The following is a 17,128-nucleotide window of genomic DNA, read 5'->3' as shown; positions in this document are numbered from 1 at the left end:
ATGAAACCCTGCACATGCATGTTTCCCCTACTTCACAGTAAGTTTCTATGTTTCTTCCTTAACAAACTCTTAGATGAATAACATGCTCGTGAAACTCAATGCAGCTCTTGAACATAGTCACAGATACATTGCTTCTTACAGTAAACTCTCAATTACAGTGGCCAGTTACTATATTTGTGTATTCTCCAGACCTCTGCTTATCACTCTTTTCCTTCTGGCTGCCAGCCCTATGACCATTTCATTTCTTGTTGGCATGTCTGGTAAAATGTTTGGCAAGGGAAATAAAAGTAGCTGAAAAATCAAACCAGTCAATTAAGCCAAAGCCCCATGACCATTCAGAAATCAGATCAGGCTGCATTTAGGTCTGTAATTTAGGTATTTGTAAACACATCAGTTAAGTTGGGCAAGTCTGAAAATGTGCTTTGCATTAAGTTCAAAGATTCAGCAAACCCAAATGTACAGACAAAAAGTAAACAGAATCACAAATATTCTACCTTGGAAAGCAGTATCCTCACTTACTTTTCTGTGATTTTGATTATGATAAACAGAGTAAAAGGAAAAGAAATGCGATAATGGTAAGAACTAGTTCTAACATGTGTTAAAAGTAGTTTAATATTATTTATAAAATACCAGCTCATCTGCACATTATTCAATGTATTTCTATCAAAGTTTCCACATTCTTTCATGTGTATTTTGGTTTAGAAATGACATTACCAGCTTCTTCAAAAGCCACTGTCATTAACTTCCCTCAGAGATCCTTAATAACATCTGAATACACATAAAAAAATCAATAAAATTATTGTTGTTTGGCTGAAATGAAACTCCATTAAGAATCAGCAAAATGAAACGTGCAGTGGAATTTTGCTTTTGTTCTTCAATTGACATGAGTATAGATAAAATCATGATCTTTCATAATTAAAGGGTTAAGAGAAGCACAACAATGAGTTCATTTCCCCAGTGGCTCAGAGATATTACTAATAATTTTGTTTGCTGACAAAAGAAATGTAATTCAAAATGTCTAAGAATTTCAAGTTCAGCACTATCTATTTCACCACCTTCTTAATCAAATATTCTACAAAAAGGCAGCAGGATAATGTGATAAATATATAGCCAGACATAGACTTTTTATTGTAGTTATCAACTAAATGTGGTTTTAGACTAAAATAGTTTCAATCAAACATAAAGAGCATGTATAAATGATTTACATATTACAAATTACTGAAATTTAATTCATTTCCATAGGAAATGTGATTAATTACTATTAAAAGTAATTGTGTCTTACAAACTCTGTCTTGCTTTCAAGACTTATACACACTCCAACACATACATGTGATTCATAATATCAAAGTCTGTGACCTTAGCAGTCAGTATTCAGTATTCATGTAATTAGAATCAGAGTGGAAGCAAAAGAGCATAAACAGGAGAAAGAAAATTGAAGAAAATTGACAAACTATGCCTCAGCACTCTTAGAAAGGATGATTTGAACCACCTTTGATTAGAAAGAAAATGTTTTGGTTATAGATTTCCATATACTATAACTAACCAACTGATAGAAATATTGTAATGAACTGAATTAGAATACTTTTCTACAGGTTTACCATTAAATCATATAAACACACATGACAATCTTTTCCAAATTCCATTTTAATCAAGATATTATTTATGTTAAGAATGATCCCTATTACACCCAACAGTCTGAGTTAACCATTGCAGGGACCAACTCTATTTTGTCTATAGTCCTAAATAAGAGTTCCAGATAGAACTGATCATACCAGATCTATTATTTCAGCTAAGGATAGTCTCTCTCTTCAAAATCAGGCTAATGAGTACTTTCTCCAACTCTTCCTTAACCAGTTCTACTCTTCACACCTCAAAAACTTTACATTCAGCTGATTAAAAATTTTAATGTATTTATGCTTAATGTGAAACGAAATTTAGTACTTTTAAGAACAAGACCAATATTTCTACTCTTCCTTATTCCATTCAGAGCTGATTTGTCTAAGTAGAATAATGATTAATGAAAATAATAACTGGAATATTCTCAGTTTCATTTTATAAATTCAGCTTAGTTTTTTCCCCCTTTTTCAAACTTTCTACATTTTACTTATTTTCTTGTCTAATTTCAAAAATTAAGACATTAGATCAAATGATAAACTGAAACGGTGATAGAGGTCTTGTTTCTACTTTGAAAGAAATGTTTTCTTGGTTTCATGGTGTTTGTAGGCCTGTTTTCTTTGTTTTGGAGGGGTTTATATACATTTATCAGGCATGAATATTTCTGTGCATAATATGTTAAGAAAAAAATTTTAATTAAAATGCTTATTTTTGCATCTACGGAGACTGGCTTTTTCTATTAATGTTGCATTCTTGAAATAAACTAACCTTGAGCACGATAAGGTATCTTTATTTAATACATTGCTAGTTATGGTTTCATAATTATTCCAGTGTTATTAAAGTTTGGTTCATGTATTATACTAATCTCTTATTTTCTTTTCTGATAATATTCCTGTATGGTTTGATATCAAGATATCACTATCTTTATGTGTACATTTTTTTCCCTTTCTGCAAGAATTTGTGTAAGACTAGAATTACTCAGTTGTGAAACAAGTGTACAGTTATATTTCTTCTTCCTTTAGGAGAGATATTGAAGATTTAAACTAGCACTCTGTAACAGGCAATATGAGCACATTCAACTCATGCTCTAACAAATTTTGTAAACTAAATATAATCTTTCAAAAACATCAAAGCCTATCCTATCTAAATGATTGGGGGAAATACACAGCAACATATTATTTTATAATTGTGGCCAATTCAATAGAGAGACATGAGTGGACACTGTTGAGCATATAGGGAAATTTTTTAGACATGTAAAAATAAGATTCCCTGTGTTACTTATTTTTCTTCTAATATATTGATTATAGATTTTCCTAGCTTGGTTGATATGGCCACTTAGAGATGTTTTCAACTCATATATCAAATTATAGTCACAAATGCATAACTTGATTCATCAGTTTCTAAAATTTATGGTAACAAATTGCTTTTACAAATTATTAATAAAAAATATATAAACTATACATAGTCTATTAAAACTATGGCAAGGAGAGCAGTGTCCTTGAGACAAGTGCCAAAGAAGTTTTAGCAAGAGGGAAACAAGAAATAGAAATAATATGGCATAGTTACTAAAGAATGACAACTAATTCCAGTAATATTTCATTACCATATGTACAGAAAATGCAAGCAAATGATTGAGCTTTTGGTGTCCAGTGGACACCCAGACCAATATAGAAGTCTTTTCAATATGAGAAATCCTCTTAATCATCTGCCTAAGACTTTCCTCAATAATACAAGGTTACAGCCTGACCTGCCTCTTGAGAAACCTATATGCAGGTCAGAAAGCAACAGTTAGAACTGGACATGGAACAACAGACTGGTTCCAAATAGGAAAAGAAGTACGTCAAGGCTGTATATTGTCACTCTGCTTATTTAACTTACATGCAGAGTACATCATGAGAAATGCTGGGCTGGAAGAAGCACAAGCTGGAATCAAGATTGCCAGGAGAAATATCAATAACCTCAGATATGCAGATGACACCACCCTTATGGCAGAAGGTGAAGAGGAACTAAAAAGCCTCTTGGTGAAAGTGAAAGAGGAGAGTGGAAAAGTTGGCTTAAAGCTCAACATTCAGAAAATGAAGATCATGGCATCTGGGCTCATCACTTCATGGCAAATAGATGGAGAAACAGTGGAAACAGTGTCAGACTTTATTCTTTTGGGCTCCAAAATCACTGCAGATGGTGACTGCAGCCATGAAATTAAAAGACGCTTACTCTTTGGAAGGAAAGTTATGACCAACCTAGATAGCATATTCAAAAGCCAGAGACATTAAGGTCTGTCTAGTCAAGGCTATTGTTTTTCCAGTAGTCATGTATGGATGTGAGAGTTGGACTGTGAAGAAAGCTGAGCACAGAAGAACTGATGCTTTTGAACTGTGGTATTGAAGAAGACTCTTGAGAGTCCCTTGGACTGCGAGGAGATCCAACCAGTCCATTCTGAAGGAGATCAGCCCTGGGATTTCTTTTGGAAGGAATGATGCTAAAGCTGAAACTGCAGTACTTTGGCCACCTCATGCGAAGAGTTGACTCATTGGAAAAGACTCTGATGCTGGGAGGGATTGGGGGCAGGAGGAGAAGGGGATGACAGAGGATGAGATGGCTGGATGGCATCACCAACTCAATGGACGTGAGTCTGAGTGAACTCCGGGAGTTGGTGATGGACAGGGGGGGCTGGCATGCTGCAATTCATGGGGTCGCAAAGACTCGGACACAACTGAGTGACTGAACTGAACTGAACAGCTAAGTTGCTTTATTACTTTTTAAATTTTAGAAAATAATCCATCCGCAAATAACAACATGAAACACATATCATCCAACATGGTGCTGCTGCTGCTAAGTCGCTTCAGTCGTGTCCAACTCTGTATGACCCCATAGACAGCAGCCCACCAGGTTCCCTGGTCCCTGGGATTCTTTAGGCAAGAACACTGGAATGGGTTGCCATTTCCTTCTCCAATTCATCCAACATAATTCCTTCTATTTCACTATGTGAAAAGTGGCCAATGGAAAGTCTTCTTGGATGCAGTCTGAACATCTTTTGAATAATGGTGTGATGGCAGAAATATCAAACATTTGCTAAAAACAACTTCCATCATTTTGAACGTTGACTGAAATTGATAACACATGTTAGTACAAAGTTCTAAGCAAGACTGTGCCCCCAGCTTTCTGCTACTTTAAAGATCAGAGACTCTCTCACCTTCTCTTGTTTAAGATCATCAGGCTCAAAACGACACCATTAAAATTGTTTATAGCTCAGTTCAAATCAATGAAAATAAAATGATTGAATAAAGGGCTTTCTCTAACTTGAAAATGATACATTAGAGTAGATTCAAAGCATATAACTAATAGTCATAATAAAAATTATCTTTGAGCAAAGAAAGGAATTGCTCTCAATAATTTTCTTCTACACTCCCAGATGAACTAGTAAAATCTTTTCAAACTCAACCAGAAGTGATCATTTAGATTTGCATAGCTGTATTCCACTTAACAATATATTCCTATGGAATCTCATTTGATCTTAAAAGGACATAGAAATAGTAAAGCAGGACTGCTAATTCTGTGTTACAAGTGAACAGAGGGAGTCTGTTGGAGTGTTTTGATTTCTCAGAAATCTCACAGATCAGGAGAGCTGAATCAGAGCTTGATCTCTCACTCCCTGATTCTTAATCCAGATACCAATATGCTTTCTTTTCTTCTTGAAATACAATTTGTTCACTAAATTATAAACTCTGTATTTCTAGTTGTACGTATGTTTCTGAGCTTTGCAAATAGATTGTTTTAGCAATTATATATTCTTGGGAAACAAAGAAAATGATAGGAGTGGATTAAATACTTTCTTTCAGTGACAAAACTGCCTTATTATTTCTATTTCCCCTCAGTTGTAATAGGGCACCAGACTTAGAGCTTTTAAATATGCCACTAAAGGAGTTCAAAATCTAATTCTAGGTTTGCAACTCTCTTATGTTTGCACTATATGAGATGATTGGGATTTATATTGTTAGATTTGGCAGTCTCTTGCATGCATATTTGACCAAGGAGATCTATCAAATTTAGAACTTTCACTCTAAGAATAAGGCAGTTGTAATTCATATTAGAATATTACAGACTCCTACTTGAATAAAATGTTTAATGTATAATACCTGCAATTTTTTAAGGTCAATTTTTAAATGCATTTTTTCTTGTATTTCAATCTTGGGTTTTTTTTAATGGTTTCTTTGCCAGATGACCATAATTCATATTTGATTATTATATTTTTATATAAGAAAACCTTCCACAATAATTATGGTTTAATTTTGCTTATCATTCAGTAAATAAACTTGTAGACAACAGCTAGCAAAACAAAACAGTATAATAATAACTTATTATACTGGAATGGCACCCCACTCCAGTACTCTTGCTTGGAAAATCCCATGGATGGAGGAGCCTCGTAGGCTACGGTCCATGGGGTCACGAAGAGTCAGATACAACTGACTGACTTCACTTTCACTTTTCACTTTCATGCATTGGAGAAGGAAATGGCAACCCACTTCAGTGTTCTTGCCTGGAGAATCCCAGGGACGGCGGAGCCTGGTGGGCTGCCGTCTATGGGGTTGCACAGAGTCGGACACGACTGAAGCGACTTAGCAGCAGCAGCAGCACACTGGAAACAAAAAAACTGAGAATTTTGAAAATTGAGAGTGAAAAGAAAAATGGCTATATAAGTATGTAGTTTAATACCAGTGAGTTTCTTTTCACAATGGTCTCAAAATCTGAAGGACAACCACTTGGTGAGAATGATATGGGAGATTTAAAAGGTTAATCAACTATTAAAACCCCAGTGAGACATGATTATGTAATTCTACTATTAAGTAGGGTATTCTATAGATATGGTCTTGCCCTGAAGAAAAGAATACTTAATAGAGTTTTCCAGTCCTTAGTACTACAAACAGTATTTTCATTACTAATTTTTAAAAATTAAAAGAGATGTTTTCATCAGAAAATGTTTTAGTGTTACAACTAATGTAGCCTTGTTTTTATGAGTATAGAAGGAAAAATATGCTTCTACAATATGGGCTTATAGTTTATGACTAAGTTCTTCTCCATTGCTAAGTTCTTAACCCTGCTTACTATATTAAAAAACTCTAAAGGAAATCAAGGTATATTTCAATTATACCATGCTCTTGTGAATAAGGAATTGCCTTTTTAGTCACACTAAAATGAGACTAGGTATTAGTGCCATTTGAAAAGTGTTCCATGTAATGTTAAAGAAAAATATCATCATGAAAATTGTAATTTGTAATGTCTGTTGGTAACCATAGAATATGTAAATATGGGGCCAATGAATAACCCCCTAAAGGATGCCAAATTCTCTGCCATATGCTGTCTTTCACTTTAAGAAGTTTGTTGCCAATTTAATTCATTCTTCATTGTGTGCTCCAAAATCTGGAGAAAAAAATAAAGTCCAGATCATTCTCAAGAGATTTTCATTGGGATTGCAGCCAAAAATCACATATCTGCCTCAAGGGATCCCTTTTGAGCCTGGCTGGAGAAGCTATCATGGAAATAAGTTCAGGTCTCCATCACAAGCTGTGAGCCAGAGCAGTCAAGAATCCATCTGGGACTGTAGATCAGAATTATTTGAAATCCACAGAGAACAGAGAAGAGGGCTTGGGTCTAATGTGATCCCAATCTTTACAGCTCAGAAGCATTCCCCAAACTCTCATAATTTTTCCAAAGCCAGGGGGGTAAAGATTTGGAAGCTTAAATGAAACTGGTGAACAATAATAGAAAAGGCAGCTATCTGGGAGTTCCCAGCAATTTCTGTCAAAACTGAGTCATTAGTTTTCCCTGCTACTCCACATAACGCAAGGTTCCACACAATTCACTTAACTATTTTTTTAACCCACATGTCTTAATATAGCCCAAGGTTTAGCTCCTAAACTTTTTAAAGCTTTTTAAGATCTAGAATAGCACTGTCAATATAATACTAGTTAAATATATTTGATCTGTTGTCTATGTGTTAATCCTAAACTGTTCTGTTTTTATTGTCAAGACTAACAGAGACTAATGAAAATAAGACCCCAAATCTTAAATTATTAGGGCTTTGGGTTTAAATGACCTCTGGTCAACATATACATAATCAGTTTTATGACTTCACTTACTTTTAGTAACAACTCCCTCCAGTCGAATGATATTGGGATGGTCAAATTGTCCCATAATGCTTGCTTCGCCTAAGAAGTCTCTCCTTTGCTTTTCTGTGTAGCCCACTTTTAGGGTCTTGATGGCCACTGAAATCTCTTTTTTTGAAGGAAGTTTTAAACGGCCACTGCACACCTCTCCAAATTCACCTGTTAGAATGCAGAAGAAAACAACAAGAAAAGGCAAGGAATGATATTACAAAAATCATTAGTAGAGAGCAACTGTTTTCTCTCAGCAATTCAATTCAAAATATTTACACCCTTGACCTGCAAGATGTACACTCATAGACTTCCAAATTATTTTGGAAGATGGTAATCTGAGACTCCCTAAAAACCCTAGTCCATCCACACCCTGGTGATAAATGAACCTTGTGATAAGCTTCGTGTCTTCTGGAGTACTACACTGTGAATAATAAAATATGAAAGGATAAGAAGGAAGTTGGAAGCTGTGTCTATTAGACTTTCACTCCTTATTCTCATAGCCTCAAAATAATCAACAGAGCAGCACCAATATAATGAGTTGAGCACTTGATTAAATTTGAGATGTTTCTCACCATTTTGTTTTCAAGAGGACCAATTTAACTACATATTTCTGCTTTCTGAAAGAAGGAGCAACAGAGGATAATATGGTTGGATGGCATCACCAACTCTACGGACATGAGTTTGAGAAAGCTCTGGAAGATCGTGAAGGACAGGGAAGCTGGCATGCTGCATTCTGTGCTGTTGCAAACAGTCGGACATGTGTTAGTGACTGAACAGCAACAACAAGGCTGCCACAGTGATGGCCACTAAATAGTGTCAGATATGGAATGCGTCTGGTTCGTAAAAGAAATCCTAATGTTGTGTAACTAGATGGGTTTTGTACAACATTAAAAGTGATTTTTAATAGCAAATGAGATATTTTTCTGAAGAGGAAAATTACATGATCAATTTTTAGGCCTTTTGTGGAATGGAAAAGCATTTTTGGTCCAGCCCTCTTGCTGTGAGTTTTTACACAAGCCCAAGGTGTCAAGAAGTGAGATGCTTCTTCTCTATTTTTCATCCAAGTAAATCCTTCTCTTCACAAAGCAGCAGGCTGTCCTATTGATTTACCAACCACATCCCTAAAAATGACTTCCCCAGATTTGAATCTTGCTCAGGAATCCAGTCTTGCCAATTGTTTTCAAACCAATGACTGAGGCTGTAACTTGTTAAAGTCAGTTAATGTCCAAAAGCAGTTATTCATACATTTATTTAATAAATACTCATCAGTTGGCAACAGTGTGACAGAAACTATGAAAAACACATAGCTATAATGCTAATAAAGGCAGATCTAATTTCTTTCCCTCAAGCAAGCATACAGAAAATAGCAATATCTGCAGCTAGGGTGTTTTTAGGATCATAGGGAGAGTTGGGCAGAACGTGAGAACATTCAATGATCTTTTTTAAATCAGAGGAAGAATGTGCTGTTATAGATGCATGAACATTAGGAGAAGTCAGGAAGAGTTTCTTTATTTATGCAGGGTTATCAGAACATTGCTAACTCCCATGCACTTTTTATAAACATTAATTTTGGATAAACAATAAGGAGACATTCATAATGAATTTTCACATTCTGAAATAAAGTTCTGCCATTATCATGTATCAACATGGTGTCATGGATCGTGTTTTAAATTTGGATATCATGATTGTTTATTTTAAATGACAAGACACTTACTTGATAGGATGGATAGTACAGAACTGTAACATAGTCTATGCATTCTGAAGCCAGATTGTCTAGGGTCTAATTTTGCATCTGTCACTTACTATCTGCGTGATTTTGAGTGACTGTGATTCTATGCCTTTGTCTCTTTATCTGTAACATAGGGACACCAATTATTTTTCTACTTCATAAAATTTTGGTACAGTTAAAGGAATTAAAATATGAAAAGCACTTAGGAGGGAGACAGAAACATAAGTGCCATCTGAGTGTTGTTTACTATTTCTTCTTTGAGTACAAACATAGTATAAGAAAGATGAATTATCTATCTCTTAAGAGTTAACTCAAAATGAGGAATAAATATAAAAGTTCTTTTTAAAATGTCAAATTCTGTTAATGTAAGAAGAGATGGTTGTGATGATGATGGTGATAACATGTTTAATGTCCTATTGGACAAGTATTTGTAAAGAAAAGTATATTCTGAAAGAACCTCACTAGGGAAGTCAGAGGGGAAGACTTTGAATTTCAAGAGGCCCAATTAGTGTTTTTTCCCTTGTTAATGGGATGTGGACACTTTCTGGATTTCAAAATCCAGAAAGTGGTGCTTTAGTAGTGCTAGTATTTAAAAAAAAATCATAAAATTTAGAAATGTGCTTATTTCACCTGATGAATACCAGAAGCTGTGACAAATACTGTATACACGTGTGTGTGTGTTAGTCACTCAGTCATGCCCGGCTCTTTGCAACCCTATGGACTCTAGCTCACCAGGCTCTTCTGGACACATGGAATTCTCCAGGCAAGAATATCGGAGTGGATTGGGTTGCCATTTCCTTCTCTAGGGGATCTTCCCAACTCAGAGATTGAACCCAGATCTCCTGCATGGCAGGCAGATTCTTTACATTCTGAGCCACCAGGAAAGCCCACACTAGACATAGAATGTTAAATTTTAATTCAATTCTCTTTATAAGAATTGTTCTTGAAAGAATAGTGTTGAAAAAATCAACAAAGACTGGGCAAATGGAATAAATGCCTGATTTTTCCATCTAATCAAGTTTTACACGATCTTATACAATTAGATTTGTACCCATAAGGAAAAAAAAGTAGATTATATTATTTCTAAATAAAAACACAGCTACAAGAAGATTATTTGAGAAGATACTCTTGATTTCTTAAAGTATCAATTAAGTGCATCACTGTGTATTTGCTCTTTAAAATAAAATATATTTTAAGAGAATGCGCAGACTGTATTTTGATTTAAGGTGCACAATGCACAATTGCTCAACATAAAATTTCTTATACTAATTTATTTAAAACAGGAAAAAATGCACTTGTGTTTAAGCAAAAAGACCCTCTGAATTACCTCAAAATCCATTCTCCTTCCATTGTTTTAATAAAAACATAATAAAAATACATATTGAACAATACTGGTATATAAGCTAAACACTATACATGAATTATCTCAGTTAAAAAAAAATTCTTAGAAGGCACGATTGTGATCAGTAGTGTCTAGCATAGTAGAAGGCAATGGCACCCCACTCCAGTACTCTTGCCTGGAAAATCCCATGGGCGGAGGAGCCTGATAGGCTGCAGTCCATGGGGTCGTGAAGAGTCGGACACGACTGAGCAACTTCACTTTTCACTTTCATGCATTGGAGAAGGAAATGGCAACCCACTCCAGTGTTCTTGCCTGGAGAATCCCAGGGACGGGGAGCCTGGTGGGCTGCCATCTATGGGGTCGCAGAGAGTTGGACACGACTGAAGTGACTTAGCAGCAGTGTCTAGCATAGACTTTGAAGTTGAAAAGCACAAGATTCAAATTTTGGCTTCCCAATTAATGTGACCCTGGGCCATTCAAATTTTCAGCTTCTGTTTCCTCATCTGGTGAAATGGTAATAATATCTATTTAAAAGTCTAATAAAATTAAACCATGTGAATGCCTAACACAGTATGCTGCTGCTGCTGCTAAGTCACTTCAGTCGTGTCCAACTCTGTGCGACGCCATAGACGGCGGCCCACCAGGCTCCCCCATCCCTGGGATTCTCCAGGCAAGAACACTGGAGTGGGTTGCCATTTCCTTCTCCAATGCATGAAAGTGAAAAGTGAAAGTGAAGTTGCTCAGTCGTGTCCGACTCTTCGCGACCCCATGGACTGCAGCCTACCAGGCTCCTCTGTCCATGGGATTTTCCAGGCAAGAGTACTGGAGGAATTATATATTTTCAACCTATAGAAAACTTTGGGTTGAGGGATAAAATTAGGAATTCTAGTCATTATAAATTCCTCACTAAAAAAATTATACTACTTTGAGAAAATTAACTTATGCCTCAGTTTTAATTTTGTAATCTGCAATATGGTTATAATTCTTCTGGCTATTAAATGCATAAATGAAAGTTTCTATTAAATCTATTTCTTTGTATAAAATTCTTGACCCCAAACTAGAATTTGTCCACATAGCCTTCCTGTATATTTAATTGACTATAAAAATTCTTTGATTGAATAATATATTCAGCTCTTTAATAGTGGAAGATAGCTGCTAAATCCATCTATCATGATTACTAATTTTTGTGAACAGCATTATTTTAAAAATTTAGAAAGGTATAGAAAGTGGTTTAGAGTATAGGTGAAAGGAGATTGGTCATAAGTGAAGTTGTTGCAGAAATGGGTATGTGCAGGTTCATTATGGTGGGCTTCCCTGGTGGCTCAGACAATAAAGAGTCTGCCTGCAATGCAGAAGGCCTGGGTTCGATCCCTGAGTAGGAAAGATCCCCTGGAGAAGGGAATGGCAACCCACTCCATTAGTTTTGCCTGGAGAGTTCCATGGACAGAGGAACCTGGTGAGCCATAGTCCGTGGGGTCACAAAGAGTCAGAAAAGACTGAGTGACTAACACTTTCACTTCAGGTTCATTATACTATTATACAATTTCATCTATGTAGACATTTAAAATATTATGAAACAAACATTTTAAACATTATAGCTTTCAAGATCTTGGTTTAATATTCTATTTTGGTAATGACAAATCATTTAAAGCCTAATCAAGACAGACTAGAATTCAGAGTGTATATTATAAAGAAATCTTCCAGGAGAAGCATAATATACCTTGAAGATATATATATATTTGCAAACAAAACAGACAGTTTTATAGCTCTTATGTGGCAAATGAGACTATTGGGTGCAAAATACTGAAAATGGGATATATCTCTAATTTTTTGCAAATATGCTTGAAGAGGAATCAAAGAAGATCTTCTTTAATCTTTAATGAGCATCAGAGATTATTAAGTGATTCAGTATAGATAGCCTTTCCCTTTGTCTTATTGATCAGAGACCATTTTTAATGAGTATGTTTTATCTCACCCTACCGTGTTCTAGGTATCTAGCTTTGTCAATAATACTTGTATGTATATGGGATTCCTTGGTGGCTCAGATGGTAAAGAATTTGCCTGCAATATGGGAGACCTGTGTTCGATCTCTGGGTCAAGAAGATCCCCAGGAGAAGGGAATGGCAACCCACTCTAGTATTCATGCCTGGAGAATTCCATGGATGGAAGATCCTGACAGGCTTCAGTCCATGGGGTTGGAAAGAGTCGGACACGGCTGAGTGACTAACACAGGCACACACTGTGTTCTAGATATCTGACTTTGTCAATAACATCTGTATATATAAGTTTTTGTCAATGCAGAAGGCCCCAAATCTCAAGGCTGCCTTACGGACATTGGCTGACCATGAGCAGATTTGCCTTCTCTCATCACATTCTCCAGCGGAGGGTGCTTCACATGCTATTGCAGCTTCCATGCTGGAGAACAGTGCACTCTTGTGGGGCAACGTTAAAACCAGCAGGACAAAACCCCTCTGCACTATGGAGCAGCTGAAGAAGCAGAACTATACAAATGAAAGAGAGTAATGAATATATATCTGGATTAATTTTGGCTGGATTAACATAGATGTACAGTGAGTGTGTATGTTCTCAAGTCTTAGATTGTGAAAAAAGAAGTACTTACTCTTGTTTCCTTTTATGAACTGATGGTTTCATACTACCCACACACGTGAGTTTTAGGAGTGTATAACATTAAAAAAAAAATAGAAGAGACATTTACTAAATTATTTGTTTATTTAGATAATATGTGAATCACTCAGATTATCCTGCCTGAATAATAAATACTATTTGAATTCTAAATATTTCTTCAGTGCAGAGAAAAAGAAACAGAAAATTATATTTACATGTGCACAAAAAAGCATCAGTCATATATAGCACTTGCAGAAAATGTGATCTGATATGGTATGCATAATTCAGAGAATTCCTTTTTTCAGTCTTTCACTCTATTTCCCACATCAACATAACTAGTTTGTTTTTAAAGTAATATTGGAGAATGAGGTGATGTGTGTAATTATTGTACAGTGTTGTTTATTTTTCTTCTGAGTAGTAGTTTTATTCAAATAGACACTGCATACACTATGAATGCCATAAATTTATATATAACTGTATAAAACAATGTTATTTCATAAATATCTATAATTTTTAAATATATGAAGCTGCAATTTGGAGGAAATGGCAACCCACTCCAGTGTTCTTGCCTGGAGAATCCCAGGGACCGGGGAGCTTGGTGGGCTGCCGTCTGTGGGGTCGCACAGAGTCGGAGACGACCGAAGCGACTTAGCAGCAGCAGCAGCTGCAATTAATAATTACTCCATAGGTGTTAATGAATTTATGATTGAGCAAATTAATAATTAGAACAAAAATATATCTATATAGAAACAAACTTCAACACAAATAATTTACGACTATATCGTGTTACAGGCAGGTATTAAAATGGAGCACTTCATATTATTTAAACTATTCTGTCAATACAGTTTTGATGGAATTTATATAAAATACATCATTTTCAAATTTTATTTTGTGTTACCTAATTCCAAAGAAGAGTCAAGAATTACCTTTTTTCCTACAAATCAAAATTTTTCACTTAGTAAGCTAATTTAAAGAAAGACACACTTTTATCCCATGCTTCCCATTTAGCCAAATAGACTTTGTGACACATGATCAGCACAGCCATGGGGAGACTGAGCTGCTGTGGCTGCCGCCTCTGAAACTCAATAACTAAAAAGCTGGCCGTAACCTGTAAGACTGGTACCTTTGAAATCATTACATTCCATTAAATACTCCTGCATTTATTTACTGCTTGCCTTTCATCATTAAATCAGAAAATGTCCCTTTTCAAAGCAGTATACCTGGACCTGAGAGTGTGAGCAATCAATCTCAGGCAGCATTCTTATGCATAGCTGTAAAGTTGTAATTAACATACTAGGTTGGCATGAGGATTACTGGGGTGCTTACCTGCTCCAACAACTTTGTCAATGGATATGTTGGTGGCATCCAATTCCTTAGCAAACTCATGAACTGCTTGGGTAGGGTCCTCATATGTGTGTGGGTCAACATAAGTCCTGAGACCTGGAAGTTTTACTGTTTAAAGAAAGGAAGAAAGGCATTACGGTAGCTAGATACATAAAACCTTTACTGAGAAAGTATTATCATAACATTATTAGCTAAAAAAAAATTCCCATGACATTAAATTTCATCAACCTTTGATATATTCACAGACATTATCAGACAGAAAATTTAGATTAAATAAGTTGAACACTTTAAGAAAAAAAGTTCTTTGTAATGAAACAGAGGGAGGAGTTTTCTCTTTAAAATCAGTAGAAGGAAAATGAGGGGGTTCTTAAGAAGAGAAGAATGGTTTAGAATTTAGTCTGCCCAGCAATGACTACCTATAACAAGAGTGAGTGAATGCCTTCACACTATCACACATGTCTGATTCAACAAAGTGAAATAACCAAATATTTATTATAGTATTACATGTGACAATAAAGGAAAGTTTGTGAAACACTTTCATAAGGTGGGATAGCTGCTGTAATTATAGATAAATTAATTAGAGGATATAAAATAACATGTTTTTTGTCTGACACTGTTCTGCTATTACTAACAGTCATTCAAAATTCTCCACTTCAATTATAGATCTAAATTAAACTGTGAGTATGTGTATATATGGGCTTCCTTGGTGGGTCAATGGTAAAGAATCCACTTGCCAATGCAGGAGACACAGGAGACCATGGGTTCAATCCCTGAATGGAGAAGATCCCTGGAAGAAGAAATGTCAACCCACTCTAGTATTCTTGCCGGGAAAATCCCACGGATAGAGGAGCTTGGAGGGCTACAGTGCATGGGGTCACAGAGTCAGACATGACTGAGTACACGAGAGACAGAGCATCAGTTAACTGAAATCTTACTGTGTGGAGCTTTGCAACATGCGTCTATGCTAAGTCACTTCGGTTGTGTCCGATTGTTTGTGACCCTGCGGATCATAGCCCAGCAGGCTCCTCTATCCACGGGATTCTACAAGCAAGAACACTGGAGTGGGTTGCCACGTCCTCCTCAAGGGGATCTTCCTGAGCCAGGAATCAAACCCACATCTCTAAGTTTTCCTTAACTGGCAGGCGGGTTCTTTACCACTAGGGTCACCTGGGGAGGTGACCACCCAGCTTTTCAATATAGTTAGAGGCAATACAATTATTGTCTATAAGTTTAATAATGGTGCCAAAGAGCTAAATTCCAAACATAAATCATACTTATAGCTTATCAAATATAAACTTTCTTCATAGTTTAATCATTTTGAAGGTAGAAAATATTCACAATGTTCCAAATTAAAATTGCACAGACAAAAGATATAGGGGAATCATTTTGAATTTGATTTAATTTTAATGAAATTTCTATCATTTAGAAAAATAATTCACATTAGAAACAATTTGGAATGTTCAAGAAACTTTCTCTGAAAACTTTTTCTAAAATGGAAACCTAAAATCTATTAAAGTACATAACACTAATGCTTTAACATTAAATAATAATATAATAAACTCCCACACTTTATGAACCAATATAACTGATTTTGATTTTAATTTTAGTAACATTGGTAAAATTATTTTAGCTAGGAAAGTGGACACTTTTTCTCTTATCACACTATATTATTGAAAGATTTTTTTTTAACATCCTAAATTAGCTAATAAAATCAGACATTGTCTTTTCTGATACCACATTTTAGTAGAAAAATCCTAATGGCAAAATCACACCTGAACATTCTGGAATTTCTGAAGGTTTCTTCGAGTCAGTTTGGTAGTCCACATGAAACAGGTGTAGGGACTGTCACGAGAGCAATTGTTCCAGAGAGCCTTCAGCACAATGGCTGTTCAGCCAATGAATCCAGGATTTCAGAATTAAGGTTAAGAAATGATTAGTTTCTAATCTACAGGATGACTCTGTGAAGGCCATGTTATATCACATAATAATTTATGTTCCTGGGAAATTTTCATAGACATTTTGAGTAAAGAAATATAAGGCATAAGAATAAATGGATTATAAGAGGAATGGTGACTGGGAGAGATTGGAGGTAAAAACTACTTTCCTCAGCCTCTTCTTCAGATGCTGTTGAAACAACAGAATAGGTATGAAAGGTAAGGGAGCACATGGAGAATTGAGCAGAAGATGGGTTAGTGACCCTCCTTCCTCGGCCTGGTGTTGACCCCACCACTGGAAAAGGGCAACCACTCTCCATCCAGGGGCAGAGTGTTGATAATTGAGATGACACTCATAGCTAGGGAGTCAACATTCACAAAAAAG

The 17,128-nt window shown here is 35.7% G+C and overlaps 1 protein-coding gene across 4 annotated transcripts in view; it reads right to left on the bottom strand.

Moving 5' to 3' along the window:
* Nucleotides 1–17,128, bottom strand: part of EPHA3 (EPH receptor A3) — a 405,712-nt gene that overhangs the window by 46,186 nt on the left and 342,398 nt on the right. For all 4 annotated transcript variants that reach the window (XM_027979022.2, XM_060404088.1, XM_042230433.1 and 1 more), the window contains exons 10-11: nucleotides 14,792–14,917; nucleotides 7,752–7,937 (exon numbers count right to left, since the gene is read on the bottom strand). In XM_027979022.2, the coding sequence (XP_027834823.2) occupies nucleotides 7,752–7,937; nucleotides 14,792–14,917 (312 nt within the window). The remainder of the gene's footprint in view (nucleotides 1–7,751; nucleotides 7,938–14,791; nucleotides 14,918–17,128) is intronic.

Source organism: Ovis aries, chromosome 1 (assembly GCF_016772045.2).
Source record: "Ovis aries strain OAR_USU_Benz2616 breed Rambouillet chromosome 1, ARS-UI_Ramb_v3.0, whole genome shotgun sequence".
NCBI lineage: Eukaryota > Metazoa > Chordata > Mammalia > Artiodactyla > Bovidae > Ovis > Ovis aries.
This window is presented reverse-complemented; position numbering and strand designations above follow the sequence as displayed.